General features: G+C 42.4%; 1 protein-coding gene across 4 annotated transcripts in view; it reads left to right on the top strand.

The window, feature by feature from the left end:
• LOC118361403 (IQ motif and SEC7 domain-containing protein 1-like) overlaps nt 1-25,037 on the top strand; it is a 182,404-nt gene that overhangs the window by 75,341 nt on the left and 82,026 nt on the right. The window contains exon 1 of one of the 4 annotated variants that reach the window (XM_035741296.2): nt 18,523-18,756. The exons of the other annotated variants lie outside the window; for them this stretch is intronic. Coding sequence (XP_035597189.2) covers nt 18,617-18,756 — 140 coding nt within the window. The 5' untranslated portion in view covers nt 18,523-18,616. Of the gene's footprint in view, nt 1-18,522; nt 18,757-25,037 lie in introns of those variants that run through there. 4 annotated transcript variants of the gene reach the window in all.

Raw genomic sequence — 25,037 nt, 5'->3', positions numbered from 1 at the left:
TAGGGAGTCTTGTTTTCAGATTAGCCTTGTTAAAATCCCCAGCTACAATGAATGCAGCCTCCGGATATATGGATTCCAGTTTGCAAAGAGTCAAATAAAGTTTGTTCAGAGCCATCGATGTGTCTGCTTGGGGGTGAATATATACGGCTGTGATTATAATCGAAGAGAATTCCCTTGGTAGATAATGCGGTCTACATTTGATTGTGGGGAATTCTAAATCAGGTGAACAGAAGGACTTGAGTTCCTGTATGTTGTTTTGGCCACACCACGTCACGTTAACCATAAAGCATTCGCCCCCGCCCCTCTTCTTACCAGATAAGTGAAGTGAGAGGTTTAATTTGCATAAAGGGATCAAGGTCATTATTGAACATGGGGTGCGACATTCTTACTAATTTGCTAGAGAACCAGTTCGGATTTAGTGTAGCTTTTGTTTGACTGACGCCTTTGTAGAGAGGTCTAATGTTTTAACATTTAATCATTTCTGCCCTCCAAATTAAATAAATTGTCCCTTTTTGATTTTGTCTGGCTTGCCATGCCAAATAAAATGGAATAATTTCTTTCTCATATACGGTGCATTTGGAAAGTATTCAGACCCCTTGACTTTTTCCACATTTTGTTACGTTAGTCTTATTCTAAAATGGATTAAATAGTTTTTTTCCCCTCATCAATCTACTCACAATACCCCATAACGACAAAGCATAAACTGTATTTTAGAAATGTTTGCTAATTTATTAATCAAGGATCTCTCTTTATTTTGCTCCATTCATCTTTGCCTTGATCCTGACTAGTCTTCCAGTCCCTGCCACTAAAAAACATCCCCACAGCATGATGTTGCCACCAGAATGCTTTACTGTAGGGATGGAGCCAGGTTTCCCCCAGATGTGAAGATTGGCATTAAGGCCAATGAGTGTCTGGTCTGATGAAACCAAGACTGAACTCGTGTTACTCATGGTCTAAGAATCTTTAGGTGCCTTTAGGCTGTCATGTGCCTTTTTCTGAGGAGTGGCTTCTGGCCACTCTACCATAAAGGCGTGATTATGTTCTCCCATCTCCACAGAGGCATTCTAGTTGTATTTGTTTTTGATCCAATGGATACTATCGTACATTTATCATAATTTGGTTGTAATCCTGAAAGTTTAAAAAGGTATCTACATCCCCTGATCCAAATTGTGTATTTAAAAGAAAACATGAATCATCAGTGTGTTGTGACACCTTTGTTAAACTCTGGATTTCTAACCCCTTGATATTATTGTTGGATCCGATTTTTAACACACAAACATTTCTATGGCAATAATTCATAGATTTGCCGATAGTGGACATCCTTGTTTTACTCCTCTTGACAGTTTTAAAACTTTCTGATAAGTACTACAGCCGCTATTGTAAAGTTTGATTCCACCAGATGGGAAGTCTCTAGTAAGCAACAATGATTAATAGGCCTATGAAGAGAACAACCCATAATGTGTGGGAGCTCTTAAGCTTTGGGTGTACTTTGATGTTCGTGGTTTCTGTATCGTCATCACATTCTATAGCATCCAAACTGTGCACCAGCCATTGGTTGAATGGAAACAGGCATCTGTTACAATACACCAAAACGTGTCATGACATTTGGCGATTGTCATTAGGCCTAGATTCTAGTAACCTGAATTAATTGATGGGTCTTGCTGACAAATGTACCTTTTTTGTATGAATAAATCTCGGGACACCTGAAAAGGGGCTGAAATATGGGATGAAAATACAGCTGTGCTGTCTCGACCTCATGAGAGTGGGAAACTGTGAGGGCCCAGTTGAAACAATGTTGCAAGTTCAGTAACAGACTGAACTCAGTCAATATACAATGTTGCAAGTTAGGAGTAGAGCGATGAATGCGTTTGAAAGAACCTGAACCAACTGTCACTGATTTAAACCATGATAAGAGAGGTGGGGTTTAATTTGGAATAAGCTTTTATTTTCACATTTACCACTGTATCTGTACAATTGGGAGAATGGGTAAATTAGAGAACCACTCATGTCTCATTTATGGGTGTCTGAGCTCCCCTTGTCCCCGCTGTAATTTGCACACTGAGGTTACTCACATTAAGATCTTTAAGTAGTGCAGAGTCTGGAGTGCTGCTCTGGTCTTCTGTCTCTCTATCTGACTGGGAACTACTATGATGACAAGTGACTGAAGCCGTGACCTGTCCTGATAGGAGTGTTCAAGAGGTCGTTGAGAAGTGGACTCAGAGATTGGAAGTGGTTGAGATGTAATTACAGTGCCTTCGGAATGTATTCAGACCCCTTGACTTTTTCCATATTTTGTTACAGCCTTATTCTAAAATGTATTTCAACATTTTCTTTTTAAGCTCAGCAATCTACACACAATACCCAATAATGACAAAGAGAAAACAGGTTTTTAGACATGTTTGCAAATGTATAAAAAAATGAAATAAACGGATATTATTTACGTAAGTATTCATCCCCTTTGCTTTGAGACTCGAAATTGAGCTCAGGTGCGTCCTGTTTCCATTGATCATCCTTGAGATGTTTCTACAACTTGATTGGAGTGCACCTGTGGTAAATTCAATTGATTGGACATGAATTTTAAAAGGAACACAACTGTCTATAGAATGTCCCACAGTTGACTGTGCACGTCAGAGTAAAAACCAAGCCATAAGGTCAAAGGATTTGTCCTGATGGTCACTCTGACAGAGCTCCAGAGTTCCTCTGTGGAGATGGGAGAACCTTCCAGAAGGACAACAATATCTACAGCACTCCACCAATCAGGCCTTTATGGTTGAGTGGCCAGACGGAAGCCACTCCTCAGTAAAAGGCACATGACAGCCTACTTGGAGGTCACCAAAAGGCACCTTAAGACTCTGACCATGAGAAACACCTTCCCTACGGTGAAGCATGGTAGTGGCAGCATCCTGCTGTGGGGATGTTTTCAGCGGAAGGGACTGGGAGACTAGTTATGATCGAGGGAAAGATGAACGGAGCAAAGTACAGAGAGATCCTTGATGAAAACCTACTCTAGCGCGCTCGGGATCTCAGACTGGGGTGAAGGTTCACCTTCCAACAGGACAACAATCTTAAGCACAAAGCCACCAAGACAACGCAGGAGTGGCTTCGGGACAAGTCTCTCAATGTCCTTGAGTGGCACAGCCAGAGACCGGACTTGGACCCGATCTAACATCTCTGGAGAGACTTGAAAATAGCTGTGCAGCGACGCTCCCCATCCAACCTGACAGAGCTTGAGATGATCTGCAGAGAAGAATGGCTGAAATTCCCCAAATACAGGTGTGCCAAGCTTGTAGCGTCATACACAAGAAGACTCGAGGCTGTATTCACTGCCAAAGGTGCTTTAACAAAGTACTGAGTAAAGCGTCTGAATACTTTTGTAATTCTAATATTTCAGTTTTTTATTTGTTAAACTAGCAAATATGAAAAAAAGAAAAAAACTTTTGCCTTGTCATTATGGGGTATTGTGTGTAGATTGATGAGGGGGAAAAAACTATTTAATACAATTTAGAATAAGTGGCACAAGTCAAGGGGTCTGAATACGTTCCAAAGGCACTATGTGCCATAGAAATAACGATGTTTGTCCTGATCTGTACCACATATCCACCATGTTACTCTCAGGAGAACTGGAGTGTTTTAAAGCGTGCGTCTAGCTCCTTGTGGTAATTTGTCATAATAACCGCAAAGTCCTCTGACAGTCTATCGGAATTGCACTGAGCACACCGCACTATGCAACACTGCTACACACTACTGCCTTAAGGACTAGCAGCCGGAAGCAGGGCTCCGTAAACCACAGCATTGTGAGCAGGGTTGTAATCACAATCTGGAGAGTTCATTATCACGCCTGGTCACTGATCAGCATGAGGATCTCCGTCTTCTAGTCAGGGCTGGCAGAGTTTATATTGTTGTCATGTCTAAATGTGAGCCTCTAAGGACATAGTACTAGAGGGTATATTATGGAACCTGAAAGAGTAATACAGCACAGGAGGTTGGTGGCACCTTAATTGGGGAGGACGGGCTCGTAATAATGCCTGGAGTAGAATAGGTGGAATGGTATCAAACACACGGTTTTCTTGTGTTTGCCATTCCATTTGCTCTATTCCGTCCATTATTATGAGCCGTCCTCCTCTCAGCAGCCTCCACTGTAATACAGGCCCATTTAGGGAGTGTTTTGAAAGGTTTTCTGTACGGGGGAAGATGAGCGAATAACCCGAGGCGAGAGTTAAAGGGTGGAATACTGTATGTTTGTCCTTTTCGTGGTGATGAAAATAAGCACAGATGCCTATTGATGTGTCACAGGTGTAACGTCCTGAGATGTGATCAGGTGTGACATCAGTCTTGTTTTCCAAAGGCCTGGGGTGATGGACACTTACGACACACACATGCACAGGCTTCACACACACTTTGATACACACATTCTGAAGGTAAATGTATACACTACAGTATGCTTTGACATCCTCTCTCTTAACTGATGCTCTCCTTTCACAGTATAAAAGATTCCCACATTTTTGTGAATTTGATATAGTGGGAGATTTTTGTCTCTGGCAAAGCTTATCGTTTTATCAGTTTCATACCTCTGCAGTATCTGGCAGAGAAGATCCTCATAGTGCCTCTGATCTAACTCTGCCTGATGGCAGACATTTGCAATTCCATAGCTCAGTATCACAGCTCAGGGCTAGGTCGGGAGGCGATAAGACAGATGCTCTGAGTAAAGTATTAAACGTTTTCCCCTAGGGGAATTAGATTGGGCACAGTGTTACACTGTAAATATGACATACTGTATAACTCGTTCTTTTCAGCTGCCTTTTTAAGTTACATTTATTTATTTAACCTTTTTGTTTTTAACTAGGCAAGTCAGTTAAGAAGTAATTCTTATTTACAGTGATTGCCTACCCCCGGTCAAACCCTAACCCGGACGACACTGGGCCAATTGTGTTCCCTCTCTATGGGACTCCCAATCGCGGCCTGTTGTGATACAGCCTGGAATCAAACCAGGGTCTGTAGTGACACCTAGCACTGAGATGCAGTGCCTTAGACCGCTGCGCCTCTTGGGAATTGAACTACTAGTTGAATTTGGTGAGAAGTGTTTGACTGAGGGTAGTTGGTGGGTTATTAGTTACTGTTGATTTGATTGTTTAGGTTGAATCCTTCAGGGTATGAGTTGAGTGCAGTTTATCAGTGGGATTAGGCTTTCTATGTATGGAAAGTCAACTACATACAGTGCAAGAAAGTAAAGCAGTGTGACGCGAAAGAGGATTACAGTAGGCCCTACTGAATATAAACCGCAGATTTATGATATCCCAGCTTATGTGACATGCACATATGATGTGGTGTGTGCGCATGTGTAAAGATGTTACCAGGCTCTGTATATCCACACTTTTACTGATATATACATTTATATTCTGATGTTGCTGTTATGAGAGTGTTTGAGCCTTCAGCCCTGCATTCTATATCAATGCTAGAATCCTAATTTCCTACTTCATCCATACCATCAATCTTGTGTAGGTGTAGAATGCAGGAACTCTTGAGTGTACTTCAGTCACAGTGGATATAGTGCTTTATTTCCCCTACAGAGTGAAAGGCTCATCTCTGAGATGGCAGATGATTTAAAGCAGAGAGTCTCTCTGCTTACTGAGAGAGCTTTGACACACACCGCACACTGCTCTGTGTTACAGAGAGAAGGGGTGTTATGAGAAAAAACTGCATAAAGAATAAATGCTGCACTTTCTGACTTCCTGAGTAGAGGTGGAAGGTCACGGTCACAGGGGAGTTCTGTTTTTCCAGCTTCTGACGTTAATTGGGGAGGTCAGAAAAATAGTCTGGTTTTGTGGAAAAAAATAGCATGGTTATTTATTTATTTTGGCCCAAAGGATGTTGTTCTGTAACTAGTTAGCAGGGTGCACGCTAATAGCGTTTCAAATGTCACTCGCTCTGAGACTTGGAGTAGTTGTTCCCCTTGCTCTGCATGGGTAACGCTGCTTCGAGGGTGGCTGTTGTAGTTGTGTTCCTGGTTCGAGCCCAAGTAGGAGCGAGGAGAGGGACGGAAGCTATAGTGTTACACTGGCAATACTAAAGTGCCTATAAGAACATCCAATAGTCAAAGGTATATGAAATACAAATGGTATAGAGAGAAATAGTCCTATAAATACTATATTAACTACAACCAAAAACCTCTTACCTTGGAATATTGAAGTCTCACATTAAAAGGAACCACCAGCTTTCATATGTTAATATAATAATAATTATATGTTCTCATATGTTAGCTTTTTTACATGGCACATATTGCACTTTGTTCTCCAACACTTTGTTTTTGCATTATTTAAACCAAATTGAACATGTTTCATTATTTATTTGAGGCTAAATGGATTTTTATTGATGTTTTATATTAAGTTAAAATAAGTGTTCATTCTGTATTGTTGTAATTGTCATTTTATTACAAATAAAAAAAAATTCTAAATCGTCCGATTAATCGGTATCGTTTTTTTTTTTGGTCCTCCAATAATCGGTATCGGTATTGGCATTGAAAGAAATCATAATCGGCCGACCTCTAATCTCAATGACAATCTACTGAAGTCGCTGACTGTTATAATACATAAAACATATTTTTTTATTGGGTTGTGCTGATTTGAAAATTAAAACGGATATATATTACTACTAATTGGGTGATTGCTGTTCCCTCCTTTCGCTGGCTCTCAATTCGATGATCAATGCGTGACACGTGCTACTGCTTCATTCATGTACGAGGTCTATGCTCGGTGTACATCGGCATGTTCATACATTTTCTTCAATGAATCATCTCCACATCTGGATCCACCCTGTTAAGGGAGTGAACATTATTATAATAAGTGTTACATGGAGAAAATTGACTGAACTTTAAATGGATGGCCCTGCCTTCAGCAATGTATATTTGAGCTAAACCCTCCCTAAAAGCTTGAAAGAACTAAACAAGTGACCCTCCCCTATATTTAAAATAATAATAATAACAAAGTGGATAGCAGAGAACATGTCTACTATTTACCCTCACTTATTGAACAGACCAGAGCCTTAGATATGCAGTGTTGGAAACTGTTCTTTGTCCTAAAAGCCAGGGTTCCCCAACTGGGAAGTGTTTAATATATATATATATATATATTGTTGGACATAGTACAGTGCCTTCGGAAAGTAAGCTGATCCCTTGACTTTTTCCACATTTTGTTAGGTTACAGCCTTATTCTAAAATTGATTATATAGTTTTTTCCCCCTCATCAATGTACAAACAATACCCCATAATGACAAAGCAAAATCATTAAAAAAAAAAAACTTTTTGCTAATTTATTAAAAATATGTAAAAATAACATTTAAGTATTCAGACCCTTTACTCGATACTTTGTAGAAGCAGCGATTACAGCCGTGAGTCTTCTTGGGTCTGACGCTACAAGCTTGGCACATTTGTTTCTCCCATCCTTCTCTGCAGATCCTCTCAGGCTCTGTCAGGTTGGATGGGGAGTGTTGCTGCACAGCTATTTTCAGGTCTCTCTAGAGATGTTCGATCGGGTTCATGTCCGGGCTCTTGCTGGGCCACTCAAGGACATACAGAGACTTGTCCCGAAACCACTCCTGCATTGTCTTGACTGTGTGCTTAGGGTCGTTGTCCTGATGGAAGATAAACCTTCGCCCCAGTCTGAGGTCCTGAGCGCTCCAAGCGGCCTGTCATGTGCCTTTTACTGAGGAGTGGCTTCCGTCTGGCCACTCTCCATAAAGGCCTGAGTGCTGCAGAGATTGTTGTCCTTCTGGAAGGTTCTCCCATCTCCACAAAGGAACTCTGAAGCTCTATCAGTGTGACCTATTGGGGTTTTTGTCACCTCCCTGACCAAGGCCTTTCTCTCCTGATTGCTCAGTTTGGCTGGGTGGCCAGCTCTAAGGAAGAGTATTGGTGGTTCCAAACTTCTTCCATTCAAGAATGATGGAGGCCACCGTGTTCTTGGGGACCTTCAATGCTGCAGACATTTATGGTACCCTTCCCCAGATCTGTGCCTCGACACAATCCTGTCTCTGAGCTCTACGGATAATTATTTCGACCTCATGGATTGGTTTTTACTCTGACGTGCGCAGTCAACTGTGGGACCTTCTATAGACAGTTGTGTTCCTTTTCAAAATCATGTCCGATCAATTGAATTTACCACAGGTGGACTCCAAGTTGTAGACACATCTCAAGGATGAACAATGGTAACAGGATGCTCAGGTGCATCCTGTTTCCATTGATCATCCTTGATGTTTTTGTCCTTGAGATGCACATGAGCTCAATTTCAAGTCAAGGGTCTGAATACTAATACTATATGTAAATAAAGTATTTCATTTGATTTATTTTGATAAATTTGCAAAAATGTCTCAACCTGTTTTCCGTTTGTAATTACAGGGTATTGTGTGTAGATTGCTGAGGATTTAAAAAAATATATAATCCATTTTAGAATAAAGCTGTAATGTTACCAAACGTGGAAAAGTCTAGGGGTCTGAATACTTTCTGAAGGCACTGTAGACTGTAAAAACACCAGGAAATCAATCTCCAAGTGATTTTCAATTGTTAAATCTCTTCCCAAGTATTCCCACGCATAATAGAGAGACACGTGACTTGTACATTTGTAAGCAAGGTTTGAAATTATTATATTTTAGTCAAAACATATATGTTTTGGCTTCTTGCGGTCAATTTGCAGTCTTCAAATGATTTGTTATTAAGTTCCGGGACCCCGACTATCTGCTCAAGGAAAAATAGACCCGCGGCTGAATCTAGTTGATAATCCCTGCTATAAGCATTACATCATTTTGAGGTTGTGGCTTCGCAGACAACTTTGGACAGGAGTAAGGGTGGAAAGATCTACTCTACAGTAAAAGCATTGCCTGAGTCTATCATCATATTTGTAGGTCAGAGGGGAAAAAAAGCCTTTTATAAACTTGTCATGCAATTCTACATAATTGTACATATTAGCCGGGTATTTTTTTAATACGAAACAAAATACAGAAATGACAGGCTTAGAATGTACAGAGAGATAGGCCTATATGTTCACCATGACATATTTCGCAACGAAACTGTCCCTATTTGCAAATGATTAAAACTGAGAAGTAATTAGGAATCTGAGCACGTTACTTTCAAAAGTAAGGCCTACCTTTTCACCCCAGACAGAGTAGTTCTACCTATGCAGAAAAATGTCAGCTTTAACGGCTGGCTACTCTTCTCCCGTAACTTAACCCACTGAGAGGTCACACGTGTTTCCCGAAAAGCTGTCTGGGTTTAAACATCTTCTATTGTACATAGAATTAATAGTTTAATCAATTGATAGTGACATAATTAGATTACTTTGTTGTCCTCTTGGCTTTAGAAGGTTGTAGCTAAGAAACAAAACAATGATATCCCCATATGCATCGGAGTCATGTCTTTCCTGGCTATTTTACAGCTCATTTCTAGCATAAAGCATCACGGACTAAAGTGCTATTATAGATCACTTTATATAATCGGATCCGTTTTATTTTCTTCAAAATCTTAAGCTAACAAGGTATAGGTACAGTAGGCCTGTGGTTTTTGCCATTTTCTTGAATAAAAGTTAGGACTATGGCATACCCCCTCAATTCGAGTCTTGGTTTTAATTTAGCCTACCTCCATTTCAGTGAAGGGCTGTTATTTAAAGAGTGCATGGTGGGTGGAGGATGGTGGTTGGAGGAATTGACCGATATATCTGTGGATGTAGCAGCCTATAGCCTAATTTTGTCTGTCAAATAGGTAGACCTACATCTTATTTCTTAAATAGGAAGGAATAGACTCCAACACAAAGCCCCTTGTTGTGATTAAATTGTAATTCAAATGAAGACGTTTGAAATGAATTATGCCTACTATAATTTGTCTACTTTCAGCACCACGAACTGTCCATTTCCCATTGATTATGCTGTAGCTGCTGCTTCAAGTTTCAGCACCACAATGTCATTTACTCTAATCTGGTTTCACTGTGAGGTCAATAACTCTGATAAATACATCATGGGCAAGAAACATTGTTTTTAATCAAATCAAGTATAGTAGTAGCAAGCTATCAAAGTTGACCTCTGGTCCTCCTCAAATTCACACTCTCCTTCTTAAACTGAACAGAACATAGGCTATAGGCTAGTCCGCGGGGAAGATGGTGAACATTTCGGAAGAAGCTTTCGACTCCTCCTGAATTGCCACTGTAGGCCTACACAGCATAGACATTGGTTAGGCAGCACACCATTTTTTTGGGGGGGATCAGCAAGAGCAGAGTAGGCCAGGGCTCAAAGTTGGAATATCCATTGCAATGTGTAGTGAAGCTTAGCTTCTCGGATGGTGTAAATAAAACGTAAAAATATAACATTGCTCTGTGCTTCACTTAGCATGCACATCGTGGCCTATATGTCTATAGGCAGGCTATGAATAATTTGATTGAGACCACACTAAATAGCCTATAGGCGCACTTGATATTACGCGTCTAGTGGAGAATCAGAGATGGGGGCACGCATCGATTTCTAGCCGAATAAGAAACTAATTCTAAAACACTGAAACATTCAAATTTAATTAATTACAAATTACATGACCTTCCCCTTGACTGAAATTGAAAAAGCATGACCCTCTCCCATTTTCCTCCAGGTTACCATTCTGTAAATGTCGATCAATTCCTAAGCATTCCGCTCAGACCCGCTGCCTCTTGTCAACCCACTCTAACATGGATCTCTCTCTCTCTCTCTCTCTCTCTCTCTCTCTCTCTCTCTCTCACTCTCTCACTCTCTCACACACACGGGTACCAGTGTAATTGCCTCTGGGGTGAAAATGCTTTTCACGACCTCAGGATCTGAGCATTCCACCATGGCATCTGTGAGTAATATCTGGCAATGCTGTGTTTGATCCAGAACCATCCAACACTGTTAAAGTACTGCCATCTTGTGGTTGATGCAGGTTTGATTGTGCAAGGGATCAAAATTCCACTGGACTAAGGGATGCAATCATTCGTGCACATGGAGTCTCCGATCATGGTAGAGGTCTGAGCGGGACTGATTTATTCATCCCACTCCCGTCTGCACCCGCAGCGTTTTATACCGCACCAGCCCACACCCGCTGTCTTTCTATTCGACTCCCACCCGCTAGCAGGAACTGGTCCCAAACCCAACCACAGTCATCCCACAGTGTTATTTTAGCCGTATGTGATCCTGCTCACTTGCCAGCCATGGTCCCAGCAATTTTGAGCCCTATAGGAAATATGAAAATGCGCAAAAAGAACCGAGGAAATAGGTTTAACTACCAGATATTCTCACGTGGCCCATTTTATATTAGGCTGTCCGTATTACTGGGCTATATCAGCCAATAGTCAAGATGTAGTTTGAATAGAGCAGAGTTGGAGAGACTTGCACTTTCTCTTGAGCTACATTTTAAAGGCTATCTTTTAAGAGTGGGATGATTTTTTTCAATTGGAGACAAATATGGATGATCTAGGCAATGTAATAAACTATCACTTAATCGTATTTAGGTAGTACATTTCCTTGGAACAATAACGGCCCCTTTCAGGGATGGCTCCAGGCATAAGTGACATAAGAGGTTGCTTTGGATCCCAGGCAGCTAGGGAACCCGACCCAAAAAATACAAATAAAAAATAAATGGCATTTATTTTTTTGGAACTCAGTCGGGGTCTCAACTTACTATTGAGAGTAAGAATAGTATAATACACCAGGTGCAATTTCCAAATTTGGTTGTGCATCAGCAGTTTCTCTTATGTCAGTCACTCAGTTAGCTGACAATTAGCCATGTACATTTTTTTGATTGGTAGTTAGGTGGCTAGACTATCTAAGCTTGTATTAATCACGGCCAACCGACCGGGCATGCATGAATGTTAGTCATTCTCACTCAGATATCATATAAACATGGAATAGGTGATGGCAAAATATGTAGAAATGTATGAAATTAACTTTAGATGAAAAAAAAGAAATTCCGCTGTCGAGGGGGTTACTAAAATGTTCTGCGAGAGGTGGGGGCCCCACCAACCAAATCTCACTTAGAGCTCCCAAAAGGCTGATTCTCTGCCCATGCATAGGCTATAGCCTACTCTATTTAATTGAGACCAAACATGCTCCTGATCTTGCATGTATGGCTGCTGAACTTGAAGCGGCAAGAATGATGAGAGTGGGCACTTTCTCTTGAGCTACGTTTTGCAAATAGGATGATATAGTCTTCCTTTTAGGAGGACGATTTGCAGGCAGACACAAATAACAGGGTAATCAATATTTCTAAAATAGTTTCAAGGCGCAACACTCGGTCACCATGGTAGCCTGTGCACGCATTACACCTTTTCCTTTTCATTGATTATCAAATGTTTTGATTGCACCTCGACTCACATTGGTTGTGTGCCCATCATTTCTTTCAATTATCAATATTTATTTAACAAAATCAAATGACATTTTTTTTTGTCACATGTTTCGTAGACAACAGGTGTAGAGTAACAGTAAAATGCTTACTTGGGTCTTTCTCCAACAATGCAGAGTTAAATATAAGATATAAATAAAACATTGTACATAGTGACACAGTGAATAACGAGTACTGTAAAAATAACATGGCTATATATATATATAGGTAGTAGGAAATAACATGGCTAAATACAGGGAGTATGTGTACTGAGTCTACGTGCAGGGGTACACGATAATAGCTATGTACTGTAGGTAGGGGTAAAGTGACTAGCAGCAGCGTATGTGGTGTGTGTGTGGCATCAGTATGCATGTGTGTGTGTGTGTGGACATACATAGTGTGTATGTCCGACTTCAAGTGTGTGTGTGTGTGTGTGTGTGTGTGTGTGTGTGTGTGTGTGTGTGTGTGTGTGTGTACAGCTGAAGTCGGAAGTTTACATACACCGTAGCCAAATACATTTAAACTCAGTTTTTCACAATTCCTGACATTTAATTCCAGTAAAAAATTCCCTGATTTAGGTCAGTTAGGAGCACCACTTTATTTTAAGAATGTGAAATGTCAGAATAATTGTAGAGAGCATGATTTATTTCAGCTTTTATTTCTTTCATCACATTCCCAGTGGGTCAGAAGTTTATATACACTCAATTAGTATTTGGTAGCATTGTCTTTAAATTGTGTAACTTGGGTCAAATGTTCAGGTAGCCTTCCACAAGCTTCCCACAATAAGTTGGGTGAATTTGGCCCATTCCTCCTGACAGAGCTGGTGTAACGGAGTCAGGTTTTTAGGCCTCCTTGTTCGCACACACTTTTTCAGTTCTGCCCACAAATTTTCTATAGAATTGAGGTCAGGGCTTTGTGATGGCCATTCCAATACCTTGACTTTGTTGTCCTTTGCTGTCCAACTTTGGAAGTATGCTTGGGGTCATTGTTCATTTGGAAGACCCATTTACGACCAAGCTATAACTTCCTGACTGATGTCTTGAGATGTTGTTTCAATATATCCACATAATTTTCCTCTTCATGATGCCATCTATTTTGTGAAGTGCACCAGTCCCACCTGCAGCAAAGGACCCCCCCCCCCACAACATGATGCTGCTACCTCTGTGCTTCACAGTTGGTATGGTGTTCTTCGGCTTGCAAGCATCCCCCTTTTTCCTCCAAACATAACAATGTCTTTATGGCCAAACTGTTCTATTTTTGATTCATCAGACCAGAGGACATTTCTCCAAAAAAGTGCAATCTTTGTCCCCATGTGCAGTTGCAAACCGTAGACTGGCTTTTTTTATGGCGGTTTTGGGGCAGTGGCTTCTTCCTTGCTGAGCGGCCTTTCAGGTTATGATGTTTTACTGTGGATATAGATACTTTTGTACCTGTTTCCTCCTGCATCTTCACAAGGTCCTTTGCTGTTGTTCTGGGATTGATTTGCACTTTTCGCACCAGAGTACGCTCATCTCTAGGAGACAGAACGCGTCTCCTTCCTGAGCGGTATGAAGGCCCCATGGTCCCCATGGTGTTTATACTTGCATACTATTGTTTGTACAGATGAACATGGTACCTTCAGGCATTTGGAAATTGCTCCCAAGAATGAACCAGACTTGTGGAGGTCTACAATTTGTTTTCTGAGCTCTTGGCTGATTTCTTTTGATTTTCCCATGATGTCAAGCAAAGAGGCACTGAGTTTGAAGGTAGGTCTTGAAATACATCCACAGGTACACCTCCAATTGACTCATATTATGTCAATTAGCCAATCAGAAGCTTCTAAAGCCATGACATAATTTTCTTGAATTTTCCTAGCTGTTTATAGACAGTCAACTTAATGTATGTAAACTTCTGACCCAATGGAATTGTGATGCAGTGAATTATAAGTGAAATAATCTGTCTGTAAACAATTATTAGAAAAATGACTTGTGTCATGCACAAAGTATATGTCCTAACCGACTTGCCAAAACTATAGTTTGTTATTGACAAGAAATTTGTGGAGCTGTTGAAAAATGAGTTTTAATGACTCCAACCTAAGTGTATGTAAACCTCTGACTTCAGCTGTATATGTGTTTACAATAGGTAGGCCTAGACTAACGCATACAAAGCAGAAAGATGACCATTTCCAAATAATCTGCGGGACAACAAAAGTTGTCTGTCTGACCTGTCCACTTTCAACCGCAGAATGAAAAATGCCAAACCGCTGCAACAATCTCTGTCGGGACCGCAGGCAATGCTCTTAAGATCCAGGCTTATTTCAACACAATTCTTTTGGTTGCAATGGGTCAGTGTTGAGCCAATTCAAATAAATGCTTTTCATTTCGATTCGAAGAGGACTGGGTTGCTTTTTTTTTTTTAGTATGGAGGATGAATGAATTTGTGAATCCATATACATTTCCTCATCTCACTGCACATGGTTATTTTTCGTAGATTCCATCTCAAACAGCGGTCCTCTTCAGCTCATCCTTCAGTGCCCGTCAGAACACTGAGAAAGAGGTGCGGTGTGTGATTGTGATGTCAGTAACTCTCTCTCAGGTCCTCTCTCCTGCCTCTGCCTCTCGTATGTTGTGGGAGACAGCCCAGCCAGGCTCCCCTGCCGTGCAGCTCAGTAGAGTGGGGGATCTAAATGAAGCAGCGTCCCACTGACAAACACACACACACACACACACACACACACACACACACACACACACATACATCAGCACAGCAATCAGATGTCAACAGACACAGCAACAACAACAAGACAATCAGCAAGGCACCATGGGACAATAATTCTCAGCCCAGTACACCCTAGCACAGACAAACACTGAATACCACTACTTATCTTCCAGAGCTACACACAACAAGATACATCCATAGAAGGCATCTGCTGTGCTAGTCCGGACACTATAGTGATGAGGGAGCATTTGAAGGAAGTCAAGCTTAGCTTTAGCATCACATTTAATATGGAGTATTATGTGGAAAAGCAGTACACCATAAACAACCAGCTAACTCTGCACCTCCCGGTCCACCAAGTCCAGATGTTCTGTGTGTGTGTCCCAGTTGAAGGAGACTACCTTGGCTGTGAAGCGTCATTATTGTTTTATAAGCCCTCATGTGCCAGCGTTCACAGAGACTGCTGTGGGCTGCAGTGTTATTTTCTATGATTGGACTTCAGCTCACTTGAGGCTACCAATGCAGACACTATAACTGTTCAGCTTTGTGATTAATGCACACCTATTTTATTTTTTATATGTTTTATTTAACTAGGCAAGTCAGTTAAGATCAAATTGTTATTTGCAATGACGGCCTACAATGACGGCTTAATTACAATGACGGCGCCGCCCTTTGGGACTCCCAATCACGGCCGGATGTGATGCAGCCTGGATTCGAACCAGGGCCTCTTGCCTAGACCACTGCGCCACTCGGGAGCCCTATAGGACGTCCCTCAGCCAATCAGAATGAAGTCTTTCAGAAGGTGGTTACATAACTGTTATGCTATGTGTGGCTGGAGTTATGCTTCATGTAAAAAAACATGGGTTTGATTTGCGATCTGCTTTGTTAGTTGTTAATCCAATACTTGGGCTGTTCTCTCTTTTTATAAAGGTTTGATTATCAGTTTGATTTTGATCTGTGGAACTCCATGTCTTTTTAGACTTCGATTGTTTGTCATTGACTGATGTGTCTTTTAGACAAAGGCATAAAGCTTACTTCATTATTCAATGTTTTTGTTTTCCGTTTACTGCATCAGGGTTAGCGTACCCAAGCATTTCGGCTTTTATTACAGAGGAATGGGATAAAGGTGCTGGTATTGACATCAAGATGCCTGACACCAGGATGAGCTTATCTTTCTGCATCTCTCTATTAAATCCTCTCGTTGTTGTCCGTTAATGTCTGTTCTCAGCAGTGGAAATGAAAACCCCAGATGAAGATATCTCCCCAGCCCACGGGCCAGCCTATTGGCGTTTTGCTCCAGATCTATTCACTAACTCAGCCATTTCCTGACACTTTTGGATTTCATTGACTAAGAAGGTTCTGCAGTTTGCTGCCTCTCTAACCGAGAACAGGAATGAGGCAATTAGGCTGGGACTCATCAGTATGCCCTTCCTGTGATGGTTAAAGCCCCCACTGCTTGTGTGTGTGTGTGTGTGTGTGTGTGTGTGTGTGTGTGTGTGTGTGTGTGTGTGTGTGTGTGTGTCCGTCCGCATGTTCATGCAGACTCTCAATGCAGCATACTACTGCCAGAGTCTATGCCCGGTCTCATCCACCACGCCAGCTGGGCACAGAGAAGCCGTATGGCAACGAGTGGGGGTTCGGAGGTTGGCAGGAGAGGACGACATTGTGTTTTGATGTTTGAGGCCACACACACAGACAACACAAACTGACACACCGTTAAATCAAAATAGACAGCTTTAAGTAGAGAAGAATAGGTCAAACGTTGAAAGCCATAAGGCAGTGTCAAGAGAATAAAGTGGATATATTTGTGGTGTGTGTGTGTGTGTATAGAGAACCGTATTGCTGGCGTTGAGGAGTGTGAAGATATTTGTCAATCTGACAAGTACAGTATTTGTCAATCTGCTCGCTCAGCACGCCTCTCCTCCTCTGTCTTTGCCTGTGCACTGACTACTAACATCGTGCCTTGGGCTTGCAGCTTCACTCTCAGTGGGGAATGAAATGGATCTCACCACCCCACTCAAAGCTCTGTGTCTGCTGTGAAAAATAGCGTTAGAGAGCGTACCTAGATGGTCTTTGACATGAACAGAGCAACAGAAGTGGGAGAGGGGGTTACAGAGGGGTAGAGTTTCCCACCTGTCTCTCTGTGCGCACCAGACGGGCGACATTAATGTGTTATGTGTGATTGATGACTTCAGATGAAGGCCTCCGGGTCTTTGGATTTGAACACACACTCACCCCGCATTTATGAACAGCGACAGCATCTCGCATTGCCTTTTCACCGCAGTGCATGTTCACCTCAGTGACTTTTCAGAATGAAATTCATCTTCCCTGGAGTCTCCAGACGAGCAGCCTCATTATTATCTGGAACAGTGAAATGAAGGGAAGTCTATGGTGTTCAGTGGATCCTGTGAACTCCTACGGCCCTCTGGGTCGATGCGTATGGTCCTGATGAGAGCTGTCTCCATAGACACCTGTGTTACCAGGGCATGGGTGTCAACAATGCTTCTCCTGTTTCCCAGCCCTCATCCAAAGGGTGTCAACAATGCCTCCCCTGCTTCCCAGCCCTCATCCAAAGCCCTCCCTGTTCTCTTCTCCCCAGCCCTCCTTATAGTCCCCAGCTCCATAGTGCAGTGGTTCCCAACCAGGGCTACGAGGACCCCTGGGGGGACTTGGCCTGTCCACAGGGGGTACTGTACTTGAGAAGAGCCATGAGACCATGGGCTTACTGGTAAAATGCACATGAGGGGGTACTTCAGGGCTACTCCAGGCAAGAGCAAAATTCAGTTGGTGGTACAATAACCGAAAAAGGTTGGGAGCCACTGCCCTAGTGTTTGCTCACAGCAGGGCTTTGTGGTAAGTAGACCCTTTTGCCCCCAAGAGCAGATTTTGACAATTTGGTCTGTGTGTGTGCCGCTTGCTTCATTGAGGTGGCTTATTTGTAAAATGTATGTGCTGTGCATAAGAGTTCCATTATTATATGAATGAATCTACAGTATATGCTGTAGATAATATAGATGTTAGCCTCTTTTTGTTCACTTTTTCAATGGCTTGAAGAAATACATTGATTCCACGAAGAGGGAGAGGGATAGGGAGAGAGAATGAAAGAAAGAGACAGACAATGAGCCCTACCTCCAACACATCCTCCTGTTTCCATGGAGATCAGAGAGCCAATCGGATGGCACAGCTGCGGACTATACTACCGTGAACAGAAGAGAGGTGGTAAAAGGATGGGGATGAGATTCTGTGTGTATTAGAGACAAAAAAAATGACATTCTCCCTCCTGCAGATTATCCCCATGCTTCAGACGGCTAGCCCTGTCTCCTCTGCCATTGGCACGTGTTCAGTGTTAAACAGGCATCCTCCCAGGACCCTGCTCTACCACTACATCCTCCCCAAACTTTTGGACCTGCCTCGTTACATCACAGAGCTCTCCCTGGCTGGCTGGCTGGCTGGCTGGCTGTTTGTTTGTGACTGAGAGAGTAAGAGTGTGAGTGTGTGTGTGAGTCTGTATGCACACGCTGCTGCTCCCGTTGAGTCGAGTCCCATTGACGAGCCTGGAGGATGGACAAGCCAAGCGTATGGCGTGCTGTGGTGAGCAGCACCGACCCCAGGCGTCCCCGCAGCGAGTCCAGCACGCCGCCCAGGGGTGGGACTCACCCGGGCAGACCCAGCTCTGCCATGTCCTACCGGCTATACGACATGTGAGTAGTAGCAGTCCCTTCGAATCCTCATGCTGTATGAATGGAGCTGTGGCTGGTGAGGGAGGGAGGCTGTGGCTGGGCGGATGCAGCCGTGCAGGCAGTGGTCCTCCCATCCTTCATTGACGAGGATGTGGTGTGGCACTTTGTTATTGCAGTGTCTCCAGTGTGTGTGCTGAGTCACCTAGCTGGCGCTTGCAGACCAGACCTTGCTCTGTCCTCTCTTCTCCTCTCAGCTTGTCTGGAGATGGGATGAGTTTCTGGCTCTGCCTACAGAGCGCTCTCTTTGTAAACAACCACTGCCTTATGGGGAATGGTGGTCATGTAGGGGGTGTATTTCTGTGTGTGGTAGACGTGTTTGTGGTAGACATGGCTGTTAATATTTATATAAAAAAATAATTTTCATTGCATTTGTTTCCCTTTTTGGTGATTTTGACAAAAAGATATGGTAAGGGCTGATCACTGATTTCTGTTATGTACTGGGAGATGTTTCCATTGTGGTTGAAGTCACTGTAATTAGTTGTTTTGAGTGACTGTGATGATACTGTGACTGACTAGGAGAATATGAGTCATTTTTGTGACGCTGTGACAGCTTCTTGTTTAGCGCGTGATTTCCTCCTAGCTCTGACGTTTGTGTGTGTGTGTGTGTGTGTGTGTGTGTGTGTGTGTGTGTGTGTGTGTGTGTGTGTGTGTGTGTGTGTGTGTGTGTGTGTGTGTGTGTGTGTGTGTGTGTGTGTGTGTGTGTGTGTGTGTGTGGTGCAGATGGTACTGCTAGTGTGGTGATTGTAATTTTTGGGATGTCGATGTTCACTTCACTGTTTGGGATGCTTCATGCCTGTCTCTCCAGTTCAGCGTCCCAGTGTCATCTCTGTAAAGATCTTTGATTGTGAAAGGACACAATAATCATATCATATACACTGCATTCGGAAAGTATTCAGACCCTTTGACTTTTTCCACATTTTGTTACGTTTCAGACTTATTCTAAAATTGATTGATGAGGAAATGTTTTAATTTAATCTACACACAATACCCCATAGTGACAAAGTGAAAAACAGGTTAACATTTTTGCAAATGTATAATAAATAAAAAACAGAAATACATTATTTACACAAGTAATCAGACCCTTTGATATGAGACTCGAAATTGAGATCAGGTGCATCCTGTTTCCATTGATCATCCTTGATGTTTTTACAACTTGATTCAATTGTTCAATTCAATTGATTGGACATGATTTGGAAAGGCACACACCTGTCTATATCAGGTCCCATAGTTGACAGGGCATGTCAGAGCAAAGCAAAACCAAGCCATGAGGTCGAAGGAATTCCAAGGAGAAGCTCCAAGACAAGATTGTGTCGAGGGACAGATCTGGGGAAGGGTACCAAAACATTTCTGCAGCATTGAAGGTCCCCAAGAACACAGTGGCCTCCATCATTCTTAAATAGAAGAGGTTTGGAACCAAGACTCTTCCTAGTGCTGTAAACTGGGCAATCGGGGTGGAAGGGCCTTGGTCAAGGAGGTGACCAAAAACTTGTTGGTCACTCTGGCAGAGCTCCAGAGTTCCTCTGTAGAGATGAGAGAGAGCCTTTCAGAAGGACAACCGTCTCTGCAGCACTCCACCAATCAGGCCCTTATGGTAGAGTGGCCAGACGGAAGCCACTCCTCAGTAAAAGGCACATGACAGCCCGCTTGGAGTTTTCCAAAAGGCACCTAAAGGACTCAGACCATGAGAAACAAGATTCTCTTGATGGATGAAACCAAGCTTCACGTCTGGAGGAAACCTGGCACCATTCCTACGGTTAAGCATGTTGGTGGCAACATCATGCTTTTGGGGATGTTTTTCAGTAGCAGGGACTGAGAGACCTGTCTGGAAAGATGAATGGAGCAAAGTACAGAGAGATCCTTGATGAAAACCTGCTCCAGGGCGCTAAGCTCTTCAGACTGGGGTGAAGGTTCACCTTCCAACAGGACAATGACCCAAAGCACATAGCCAATACAACGCAGGAGTGGCTTCGGGACAAGTCTCTCAATGTCCTTGAGTGGCCGGGCCAGAGCCCGGACATGAACCCGGACATGAACCCGATCTAACATCTCTGGTGAGACCTGCAAATAGCTGTTCAGCAACACTCCCCATCCAACCTGACAGAGCTTGAGAGGATCTGCAGAGAAGAATGGGAGAAACTCCCCAAATACAGGTGTGCCAAGCTTGTGGCGTCATACACAAGAAGCTGTTAATCAAGAAGTACTGCTTAAATGGTTTGAGTACTTATATAAATGTGATTTTTCTGTTTAAAATATATATAAATAAGAACAAATTAAAAATAAACTGTTTTTGCTTTGTCTTTATGGGGTATTGTGTAGATTGATTGAGGGGAGAGAACCTATTTTATCCATTTAAGAATGAGGCTGTAACGTAACAAAATGTGGAAAAAGTCAAGGGGTCTGAATACTTCCCGAATGCAGTATAATTTGTTCTTAATTGACTCGCCTGGATAGATACAGGTTAAATACGAATAAAATACGTGTCCCCACACTCGTAACAGGATTTCTGGAAAACGTACAGATTTTGGGAAAGTTACCAGAATTTTGCGACCCTACACACTAGACACTCCCACGTCTCTTGTTTTGATGGTTGTCTCTTCTTCGGCTGCGGGATGTGTTTCAGTTGCTATTTCGGTGCAGGCGCCTGTGCCAAAATCAGTGTTCCGACATGACTCCACGCAGAGCTCGTATGACTGAAAGAAAGAAGTGTTCGTCATCGTCACATAATACGTCACTGTGGGTGAATAAACAATAACAAAACACTCCCCGTCACTTGTTTTGGTAAACAGCTGAGGAATGGGGCTTGAGAAATACAGTGAGCTCCAAAAATATTGGGACAGTGACACATTTTTGGTTGTTTTGATTCTGTACTCCAGCGATTTGAAATTATACAGTGACTATGGGCTTAAAGCGCAGACTGTCAGTTTTAATTTGAGGGTATTTTCAACCATATCGGGTGAACCGTTTAGAAATTAGTGCACTTTTTGTACATAGTCCCTTCATTTTAGGGGACTGAAAGGACAACCAGTCAAATGTTTGGACACACCTACTCATTCCAGGGTTTTTCTTCATTTTTACTATTTCCTATGTTGTAGTGAAGACATCAAAACTATAAAATAACACATATGGAATCATGTAGTAGCCAAAAAAGTGTTAAACAAATCAAAATTATATTTTATATTTGAGATACTTCAACGTAGTCACCCTTTGCCTTGACAGCTTTACACACGCTTGGCATTATCTCAACCAGCTTAATCTGGAATGCTTTTCCAACAGTCTTGAAGGAGTTCCCAGATATGCTGATCACTTGTTGGCTGCTTTCCCATCACTCTGCGGTCCAACTCATCCCAAACAATCTCAATTGGGTTGAGGTCGGGTGATGTAGCACTCATCACTCTCCCTCTTGGTCAAATTGCCCTTACACAGCCTGGAGGTGTGTAACAGCAGCCAAGAGTCCTGTTGAAAAATAATTGATATTCTCACTCAGCGCAAGCCAGATGGGATGGCATATTGCTGCAGAATGCTGTGGTAACCATGCTGGTTAAGTGTGCCTTGAATTCTAAATAAATCAGAGACAGCGTCATCAGTAAAGCACCATTGCACCACCTCCTCCATGCTTCACGGTGGGAACCACACATGCGGAAATCATCTGTTCACCTACTCTGCGTCTCACAAAGACACGGTGGTTGGAACCAAAAATCCAAAAACTGATTTCCACCAGTTTAATGTCCATTGCTCGTGTTTCTTGGCCCAAGCAAGCCTTTTCTCATTGGTTTCCTTTAGGAGTGGTTTATTTTCTAGCAATTTGACCATGAAGGCCTGATTCACGCAGTCTCCTCTGAACAGCTGATGTTGAAATGTGTCTGTTACGTGAACTCTGATTCATTTATTTAGGCAAACATTTCTGGTGCTGGTAACTCTAATGAACTTTTCCTCTGCAGCAGGGGTAACTAAATAATGAAAAACCCTTGAATGAGTCGGTGTGTCCAAACTTTTCACTGATACTGTATATGTCTAAACACTTCTGTTAATGTGGATGCTACCATGATAACAGATATTCATGAATGAATTGTGAATAATGATGAGTGAGAAAGTTACAAATAAAACTCACCTATTATTGTAATGGTGAGAGGTTAGGATGTCTTGAGGGTATGATATTTGTGTGATTCATTATTCATCATTCAGGACAATCCATAATCATGGTAGCATCCACGTTAATGTAGACGTGTTTAGAAACATATTATATTCATTAATTTACCATTCATTTCAATCTGGCACAAAATAATCGGAAACACAACCAAAACAAACGGCAAATGCAAGCCAACACAAACGTTTGATGTTGTCAATGTGTGCTGTGGATATTGGACCAAATACTTCATTCTTTACTACTTTAATACACATTTAAGTTCATTTGTCCCAATACCTTTGGTCCCCTAAAATGGGGGAACTATGTACAAAAAGTGCTGTCATTTCTAAATTGTTCACCTGATATGGATGGAAATACCCTAAAATGAAAGCGGACAGTCCTCACCTTAACCTCGTAGTCATTGTATCATTTCAAATCGAAAGTGCTGGAGTACAGATCCAAAACAAAAAAAACATTTGTGACTATCGAGTTTATAGACAGAGCTATGGATACAAGGACTGACCCTCCATGAGATCCAAATGATAGTTTTAATCATGTTTTTTGTCTACCTTTGCCATTGTTTACAAACATTTGAGGAAAAAATAGATTATTTTGGTTTCTGATGCGGTACAATAGTTGAACGAAGCTAATGAGGAATTTCTACGTTATGTTCTTCAAGAATCCATCGCTATATGTCATGAATTTAACAGTACAAAAATGGATGTAGCATCTCTGGACTGGGGCTTTAAAGGAGGGATGTGGTCAAAACACACACACACACTTACTTTGCCACACACACGCTCGTTGTGTAACATGAACTGCAGTTGTTGCCATCTCTTTAGGCGCATAGAGATGCTTGTCAGTTTGACACAAATCTGTATACTATACTCTGACTCAAGGAGTGTTTGGCTTGGGGCACCTCCCCAATTTAACTGTCAGGCCAGTTTCCTTCTAGAGTTCCAATGTAGAACCCGTATCCCTCAAGAAGGAAACCCCTGTTGTCCTCAGGCCAGCAGAACAGACAAGGTTGTAGGGTAGATGCGATGTGCAGAACTAACAAGGTTGTAGGGTAGATGCGATGTGCAGAACAGACCAGGCTGTAGGGTAGATGCGATGTGCAGAACAGACAAGGCTGTAGGGTAGATGCGATGTGCAGAACAGACAAGGCTGTAGGGTAGATGCGATGTGCAGAACAGACAAGGTTGTAGGGTAGATGCGATGTCGTAGAATGTATGCACACATGACTGTAAGTCGCTTTGGATAAAAGCGTCTGCTAAATGGCATATATTATTATTATATTATGTGCAGAACAGACAGGGTTGTAGGGTAGATGCGATGTGCAGAACAGACAAGGTTGTAGGGTAGATGCGATGTGCAGAACAGACAGGGTTGTAGGGTAGATGCGATGTGCAGAACAGACAGGGTTGTAGGGTAGATGCGATGTGCAGAACAAACAGGGATGTAGGGTAGATGCGATGTGCAGAACAGACAGGGTTGTAGGGTAGATGCGATGTGCAGAACTGACAAGGTTGTAGGGTAGATGCGATGTGCAGAACAGACAGGGTTGTAGGGTAGATGCGATGTGCAGAACAGACAGGGCTGTAGGGTAGATGCGATGTGCAGAACAGACAGGGTTGTAGGGTAGATGCGATGTGCAGAACAGACAGGGTTGTAGGGTAGATGCGATGTGCAGAACAGACAGGGTTGTAGGGTAGATGCGATGTGCAGAACAGACAGGGTTGTAGGGTAGATGCGATGTGCAGAACAGACAGGGTTGTAGGGTAGATGCGATGTGCAGAACAGACAGGGTTGTAGGGTAGATGCGATGTGCAGAACAAACAGGGATGTAGGGTAGATGCGATGTGCAGAACAGACAGGGTTGTAGGGTAGATGCGATGTGCAGAACAGACAGGGTTGTAGGGTAGATGTGAAGTGCATGGCTAAGGGTTGCATAGGGGACATTTAGGCTATGCTATACTTAAATAAGTTTGACTACGTGCTCCGGGAGAAATGTGTGAAAAATACTACAGCCATGTCTCTCCAAAAATATCTGTAAATCAGTCATTTAATTTTTTTTCATTTAAACAGTTTGTTGACTGTCTTTCCTTATTTCCTAGGT

This window comes from Oncorhynchus keta, chromosome 28 (genome assembly GCF_023373465.1).
Source record: "Oncorhynchus keta strain PuntledgeMale-10-30-2019 chromosome 28, Oket_V2, whole genome shotgun sequence".
NCBI lineage: Eukaryota > Metazoa > Chordata > Actinopteri > Salmoniformes > Salmonidae > Oncorhynchus > Oncorhynchus keta.
The sequence above is the reverse complement of the archived record's forward strand: the minus strand, read 5'-3'. Positions and strand labels throughout refer to the sequence as shown.